General features: G+C 41.2%; 1 protein-coding gene across 1 annotated transcript in view; it reads left to right on the top strand.

The window, feature by feature from the left end:
• Positions 1-3,137: 3,137 nt before the first annotated feature.
• Positions 3,138-8,734, top strand: part of lama1 (laminin, alpha 1) — a 71,264-nt gene continuing 65,667 nt past the window's right edge. Inside the window, exons 1-3 of the mRNA XM_049564867.1 lie at positions 3,138-3,339; positions 7,166-7,336; positions 7,728-7,840. Of these exons, the coding sequence (XP_049420824.1) occupies positions 3,285-3,339; positions 7,166-7,336; positions 7,728-7,840 (339 nt within the window). The 5' untranslated portion in view covers positions 3,138-3,284. The remainder of the gene's footprint in view (positions 3,340-7,165; positions 7,337-7,727; positions 7,841-8,734) is intronic.

Raw genomic sequence — 8,734 nt, 5'->3', positions numbered from 1 at the left:
CCTACAACAGGTAAAATTGTAAAGACAAGCTCTGGCGGACTTCTTCTATAGTAGTTCATAAAGGAATTGTTACAGGATCATAAACTCATTGCTGCGTATAGGAAAAACACAAACATATAGCAACATCTGGTCAAAGCCAAAATTACACCATTATGTTAAAGAATTTTTTCAGAGTCTCACATGGGTTCACAATCCATATATTTCTGATGTTTTTCCCCACTCAGAAAAATTGTACTGTTCATTATAAGAACTGTGTTTATTTGATTCTGTGCAGTGTGGGATACAATATGTTGCTGAAACAGTCATCTCCATTCTTGTTAGGGTCACACAACACAGACACAATTTCTGTAGGAGGAAGGACACACACATTCCTCTACTCAAACACTTCTGATCATGATTGGGCTTCACTGACAGCCACAATCCTAGAGTGCAATCCCTGGTGGTCAACGGCACAGCTCAGAACAATTCCATAATCACCTTACTGTGGCATGAGGGGCCCCTGACTTGCAGGCAGCTTAATGGCCAGTGCATTTGGATTATGTTGCTTTGTGGTGGCATAATCTAATTTCAGAATCCCTAACCCTAAACCCTATAAAACACAAAGCAATCAAAAAATGTCAGTAGATGTAAAATATAAACATAGTGTCCTGTACAATGAAATGTAGTTTAATAGTTGAAGGATGCATGTATCACCTGTTCTTTTGCCAGAAAATTCTCAATATTGATGCAATTGTTGAGCGTGGCAGAGTCTATGATTTTGAAACGAGTGTGTTTGTGGACCCAAATGCAGTACCAGGCTCGCAGGAACAGTTGGTAATGACTTTTATTAGCACCACAGCAAACAGGGAATGCAGCAGGCAGAATAAACACAGAATAAAGTTCGTTCTTCGGGCAAGTTGCCCTCACACAGTCTCTGAGGCTCAGATGAGGGAAAGAGAAGCGGCCGTGATCAGCCACGGAACCGAGGGGAAGCTCCAGAGCCCCCGGTTCCACACAGTTCAAAACTCTTTCAGAGAGAGGGGAAGAGATGAAGCTTATGGCAGCCAAAGGTGGCGAGGCAGACGCTCTGTAGGCTGAAGCGCCGGCTGATCGTGCTGAGAAGCCGACGAGGAGTGAGCTGAGGCGAGGTCGGGAGCCGGTGGGGGGGGTCGTAGCCAGAAGAGCCGTCAGCGAAGGCAGAAGCACCGTTGAGGAGCAGGCAGGAGGGTAGACAAGGCCGGGCGGAGGAGTCGAGACCAGACGAGCAGGCAGAAACCAGAGACACTGAAGCAAAGCACGAGGTCGGGGACAGAAGGCAGGTGAGTTTACCAGGAGGCAGACGAGGAGAGCAGGTCGGGGACAGGCAGAGTTGGCACCGGGAGATCAGGCAGGAGAAGAACGCTGGAGAGTCTCGCATAATGCTAAAGAACAATCTGGCAGTGAGTGAAGGTGCTGGAGAGGCTTATATGCAGGGCTGGTAGATGAGCTGCAGCTGTGTAGGCAGGTGAGCAGAGTTGGGCTGATGAGGTGGGCGTGGCTGGCAGGTAGAGTGAAGCAGAGGGAGGGGGAGTGGAAAAACACTGCAGCAGAGTGACAGGAGAGGACTGAGAGACAGGGATTGTGACAGATTTACCACATGGTCTGTAACTGTGGCTCTTATCTCATCAGAGTCCACCACTCTTGGTCTTCCTCTCCTTCTTCTTCTTCTCTCACTGCCATTCTTCTCTCTTCACCAATCTGTCCTCTTTGATCCATATTTCCAAAATACAAAATTCAGAAGCCATCACCTTTTATCTGCTTACTATAGTGACGAGGCCTGACACAGGTCATGTCGGTGGGTTTTTAGCTACAAACTGCACTCAGCTGTGTTTGGAATTATTATTTAATTTTATTGTCAATATTTGTATATTATTTTCTATAGATTTCAATATCGCTGCAGCAGAAATGCACATTAATTTTCCATCATCGTGTTTTAATTGTGTTTTAACTGTTTTCAACAAAGTGTGTTAGCATTTGAAAAAATGTGCTTTAAACGTCTAGTGTTTTGCACGTGGTGAACTCTTACTGAGGAAAGAGTTCATGAATATTGGTAAATGTGGTCACTGAATTCATTTTGTGTGAAAGCAATGAAAAGTGATTCGCAGTTTGCTGCTGACTGTGTGAACAGCTTTGACTATGTGACTTTCATTTGCTTGTTAGCAAATGAACAAAAATCTGAAGTTTGAATAACAGAGCCCCCCCCCCCCCCCCCAGATGGTACAGCCCCCCACCCCCAACCCCCTTTTTACTGAGACAATAGCTTGATGTGAATGAATGAACAGAGTTAAAGGACCAGGAGTTAACCCTTCACACACCCTCACATGACTCTGTTTGATAACTCCACACAGGGACTTCTGTCCTCTGTTATCTGACACATGTATTCTATAACTCCATCAGTCTCTCACAGGGACTTCTGTTATCTGACAGTCTCTCCAGCAGCAGCTCAGTCTCAGTGTTTCTCTTAATTGGATCATTGATCAGTTATTGATCAGTAATAATCGGACCTGGACGTCTGTGCTGATAAAACTTTTACTCTCTGTGACTGGTTTTCAAAGCACAGGGCTGACCTGGGTCAATTTCAAAACACTTCAACTCTGCAGATTAACCTGAACTGTTCCTTTAACTCCGCCCTCACTCTGATGACACATTCAGGTCAAATATGTTTGTTTGACATGTTTGTTTGTAAAGTCTAAAATCCATCAGTCAGTTCATTCATTCATTAATTCATATTCACTCCACTTTGTGCATGTATAGGTCCTGTTTCTGTATGTGTGTGTCTTTCGGACCTGTGTATAACTGACAAGCAAGACTGAAAACATTGAATTTCCCCTCAGGGAGATTAATAAAGTAAATAAACTAAATTAAACATGTTACCTGCCACTGTGTCCAACTCTTCTGCCCCCCCCCCCCCATCATCAGGTCCTCTCTACCCCCACATCCCCAGGTCCTTTCCACCCCCATAGCACCAGATCAGATGGTACGGTCCACCCCCAACGCCCCCCCCAACTGAGCTGAATGAATGAGACTCAGGGACACAGTCTCTGTGGCAACACATTCCTCTGCATTGCATTCACTCAGCCAGTTCACTCTAAGAGCCACTGAGACCAGTTAGACTCCAGTTAATCTCCAGTTAGAAACCAGTTACATGCCAGTTAAACTCTTGCTACACTCCAGTTAATGTCCAGTTAGAAACCAGTTACATTCCAGTTAAACTTGACTTAGACTCCAGTTAGAGACAAGTTAGAGTCCAGTGTGAGTGTGCAGACATGAAGTTGCTGTTGCTGTTGTTGCTGATGGAGCGAGTTGCAGCTCAGCAGAGAGGTGAGAAACTTTCTCTTCACTTTGGGTTTATTTCACTGACGTGTGGTTTTCTGACTTGTTTCCTGACTCATATCCTGACTTGCTTCCTGACTCATGTTGTTTCCTGACTTGTTTCCTAACTCATGTTGTTAATAGATCACTTTGTTCAGTTTGCATCACAGAGTCACAAACTCTTCTGTTTATTATCAGTAAATTGATAAGCAATAATTAAAACAGCAATAATTTAACTGATCAGTTTGTCTGTTTCTGATGAATCAATCATTAATGTTTTTATCTCACAAACTAAAATATCAATTATCTTCAGTAAGATTATAAAATAAAATTACAGTGTTTATTTTGTTTTATTTTTATTTATTCATGAAAACTCACAGATGTAAAAAAAAAAAAAAAAAAAAAAACCATCATGTTTACATTCATGAATGTTCAATTATTTTATTTTCACACTGTCCAGTTTTGTCTCTGTCAGCTATTAGCTCTGTTAGTTGTTAGCATTGTTACCTCCTTTAGCATTGTTAGCTCTGTTACCATTGTTAGCTCTGTCTGACAGAAAACTTGATGGACTTCACCCACACACAGATTTTTGTTTTCAGCATACAGAATGTTTAAAGACCTTGAACATGTGAGTTAAGACAGAAACAACAGTCCTGGCTTCATTTGTTTAGTCTGACTGTCTTTCTACTGCACTAGAGTCTTTTTCTACTGTCTCTGTTTCTACTGTCTCTGTCTCTCTACTGTCTGTTTCTACTGTCTCTGTCTCTCTCTACTGTCTGTTTCTACTGTCTGTATGTCTCTGTCTATCTCTACTGTCTCTCTCTGTCTCTACTATCTCAGTCTGTTTCTACAGTCTCTGTCTGTCCCTGTCTGTTTCCACTGTCTCTGTCTGTCTTTACTGTTTCTGTCTGTTTCTACTGTCTGTCTGTCTGTCTGTCTGTTTCTACCACTCTTACTCAGAGGTGGCACTAAAGAGCCACTACAACATCCTGTCTTCACATGTTTACACAGAATCAAGCAACAGCAGCATCATCATGTCTTTGCAGTGTGTGATGTCACACAGCATGATGACATCACAGAATCAAAACAGGCGTGACATGTTACACAATAGCGTTGGCCTCTAGTGTGACATACAATATACATGACAGCAGCTCTTTATGAACAATAACAATTACATCACATGTCAACAACAATCATTTAGTGTCCCTGTTATATGGCGGCTGATCTCGTCTTCTGCTCGGAGGGTAAGAAACTCCTGGAGCTCACTGTTTGAGTTAGCTGCTAACAGCTACAGTTCTTTTTTCAGTTAGCCACTTACAGCTGCTGTTTTTCTTTTCTGAGTTAGCTGCTAACTCCTAACAACTGTTCTTCTTTGAGTTAGCTGCTAACGGCTGCTGTTCCTCTTCTCTGAGTTAGCTTTTAACTGCTAACAGCTGCTGTTCTTTTTCTTGGAGTTAGCTGCTAACTGCAAGCAGCTACTGTTCTTCTTTGAATTAGCTGCAGACTGCCAACAGCTGATTGAACATCTCCCACTGTGGGTCGCACACATAACATGACTTCAAAATCTCCCACCTCGTCGATTATTCGCCCCACCGTCTGTCCCTTCATAAAGATGTCGTTTCATGTCACTACGTCTACTGTCAGGACAGACGACTGACGACCCTCAGTCTGTGATCAGAGCGACAAAAATCTTACACCAGTGTGTGTGTGTGTGTGTTTGTGTGTGTGTGTGTGTGTGTGTGTGTGTGTGTTTCTGTGTGTGTGTGCTGGTAATTGTGATGAGGAGCTTCAGACGGACCGTCTATGTGTCCTGCTGTGAAACAACGACTCTGTGTGTGTGTATGATAATCAGTGTTAACAATCATACTCCACCCTCTTCCTCTACCCACAATTCAAACAAAAACCCTAAAACCCCCACAGAGCTGTGTGTGCATGTGTGAGGGGGAGGGGTCAGAGGCCAATCTAACACACACACACACACACACACACACACACAATGACCTCACCCATCCCCCCCGCAAACCCCAGTGTCCATGTGGACAGTGTCACACTGTGACATAAATTATTTTCACATGAAAACTGATTAAAAGCATGAAAGAGACAGGCACACAGCAACAGAGACAGACAGACAGAGAAAGGGACACAGACACAGCGACAAAGACAGACAGACAGAGACAGGGACACAGACAGACACAGAGACACAGAGGCACACAGAGACACTGAGACAGAGACAAAGACCACCTAGTCAGCGTTATCACACCTCCACAGCTGATCACACACAACAGTAATTAACATTCGTTAGTGTGTGTGTGTGTGTGTGTGTTTAGGTTTTAGGTGAAAATTGAAAAAAAGATTTAAACAACTTAAAAACTCGGAAAGACTTTTTGCTGAATATACAGAAAAGGAACTTCATGTTAACAACTTTTAGTTTAAAACAATGTGGAAAAAAACTGTGTGATCACAAAACTTTAAAAAAAAAATGAGAAAAAACTTTTTGGACAAACAACAGTTGAAAAAAAATGTTTTCAATGTTTCAAAAAGTGTTGTAAAAGTTCTGTTAATAAATTGACACCATTCAGAATCACATTCACATATCACTCAATCACTCATTAATTCACCCACTTATTCACGCATTCAATTAATCATTGTTGGTGAAGACTCTCACTCATCCAGCTCATGGTCATCATAAGTGCTGTAGGCAACTGACTGGTCACTCTGCAGCAATCAGATAGACTAACAGGTCCAGTTGTCTAAAATACAGCCCTTATGAACATTCATTCATTCATTCATTCATTCATTCATTCATTCACTCGCTCAGTCATTTGTTCATTCATTCACTTGCTCACTCATTCACTCACTCACTCACTTATTCACTCACTTATTCATTCATTTATTGTATTATTATTTCTGGTTACTTAAGGATGCTAAGGGCTGATGGTGTAATGCTAACAGTTAGCAGTGTGATGTTACGTAACATTTGACAGTGTGATAATAACAGTCTGATGCTAACAGTTAGCTGATGCTTAAAGGCGATGGTGTCATGCTTATAGTTTATGGTGTGATACTAACAGTTAGTAGTGTGATACAGTTAGCAGAGTGATGCTAACACTTGACGTGTGATGCTAACAGTTGATGGTGTGACACTAACAGTCTGATGCTAACAGTTAGAAGTGTGATGCTTAAAGGTGATGGTGTGATGCTTATAGTTTATGGTGTGATACTAACAGTTAGCAGTGTAATGCTAACAGTTGTTGGTGTGATACTAACAGTCTGATGCTAACAGTTAGCAATGTGATTCTTAAAAGCAATGGTGTGATTCTTATAGTTTATCATGTGATACTAACAGCAGTGTGATACTAACAGTTAGCAGTGTGATACTAACACTTGATGGTGTGATGCTAACCGTTAGCACTGTGATGCTAACACGTGATGGTATGATGCTAGCACTTAATGGTGTGATGCTAACAGTTAGCAGTGTGATGCTAACACTTTCAATTTCAATTCAATTTTATTTATAAAGCCCAATATCACAAATAACAATCTGCCTCAGAGGGCTTTACAGCATACGGCATCCCTCTGTCCTTAGGACCCTCACATTCATTTATATTATTTTTTTCTGGTTACTTAAGGAGGCTAACAGTTAGCAGTGAAATGCTAACAGTTAATGGTGTTTCAGGATGCATACAGTTACTAGTGTGATGCTAACAGTGAGCAGTGTGACACTACTGTAACACTTCATAGTGTGATACTAACAGTCAGCAGTGTCATGCTAACACTTGATGGTGTGATGGTAACAGTCAGTGGTATCATGCTTAAAGTTAGTGGTGTCTTTCAGGTCTGTTCCCGGCCATCTTTAATTTGGCCAGTAACGCAAAGATCAGCAGTAACGCAACATGTGGAGATCCAGAACCTGAAGTTTACTGTAAACTAGTGGAACATGTTCCAGGACAGCCAATTAAGAACCCTCACTGCGCCAGATGTGACGCCAACTCTGTCCTGTCCAAAGGTACAGAACCACAACGACATGGTGACTCTGACCTGGGGGGAGTATATACATGTGTGTGTATATATATATATATATATATATATATATATATATATATATAGTATGTATATTATACATAGAGTATACACACACTAAGAATATATATATATATATATATATATATACACATAAAGTATATATACACACAGATAGACTATACATACACACAGAGACAGAGTATTGTGTTTATTGTACTGTATATTTATTGTTGGCTGTATGTTGTATTGCTACACTTTGTGTTCTTGTTGCTGTGTCTTTTGTATCTTAAAAGATACATTATCACTCAGCATATCAATGCTCAGCACTTTGCAGCAGTATAGTAGAATTAATAGTGTCTGTATGTATTGTTCAGAACGCCATCCGATCACCAACGCCATCGACGGGACGAATCGGTGGTGGCAGAGTCCGAGTATCAAGAACGGACGAGAGTTCCACTGGACTACTATAACTCTGGATCTCAAACAGGTAACGTGTTTATGTACACAGAGTAACACTCCAGATGTTGACTTAAACACCGTAATCACCTGTTCAACATAGCTGACATAGAGTCTGATGGAGAAACTTCCACAAATTTAGCAGCCAAAGATTTTAAAATGTTTTCAGACAAAGTCCTAAATATAGAGTGGCATGCATATATGACACACTAGCTTCTTGTGCACCAATGGGGCCCCGTGTCATGCAGTAGGTGCCCTTTTTTTCCTTTTAGACCCTGCCCTTCAAACATCCTGAGTCTGTCACTGATTACGCACATGAAAAAATGCAGTCCATGAGGTTTGTTTTAAATGAGAATTAAAAGACAAACCTTGATCAAATGTTACTCCGAGGTTTCTTACGGTAGTGCTAGAGGCCAGAGCAATGCCATCTAGAGAAACTATGTCATCAGATAAAGAGTCTCTGAGTTGTTTGGGGCCAAGAACAATAACTTCAGTTTTGTCTAAATTTAACATCAGGAAATTGGTGCTCATCCAGGTTTTGATGTCTTTAAGGCAGTTATGAAGTTTAGTTAATTGATTACTTTCTTCTGGCTTCATCGATAAATACAACTGTGTATCATCTGCATAACAATGGAAATTTATAGAGTGATTTCTAATGATGTTACCTAAAGGAAGCATTTATAGAGTAAATAGGATTGGTCCGAGCACAGAACCTTGCGGAACTCCAAAACAAACTTTAGTACGTAAGGATGATTCATTATGGACGTCAACAAACTGAAAACGATCAGATAAATAAGATTTAAACCAGCTCAGTGCAGAACCTTTTAGGCCAATTAAGTGTTCCAGTCTCTGCAGTAGAATTTGATGGTCAATTGTGTCAAATGCCGCTCTAAGATCTAATAAAACAAGTACAGAGACGAGTCCT

This window comes from Epinephelus fuscoguttatus, linkage group LG21 (assembly GCF_011397635.1).
Source record: "Epinephelus fuscoguttatus linkage group LG21, E.fuscoguttatus.final_Chr_v1".
Taxonomy (NCBI): domain Eukaryota; kingdom Metazoa; phylum Chordata; class Actinopteri; order Perciformes; family Serranidae; genus Epinephelus; species Epinephelus fuscoguttatus.
Note: the sequence above shows the minus strand (reverse complement) of the source record. Positions and strands in the feature narration are given on the sequence as shown.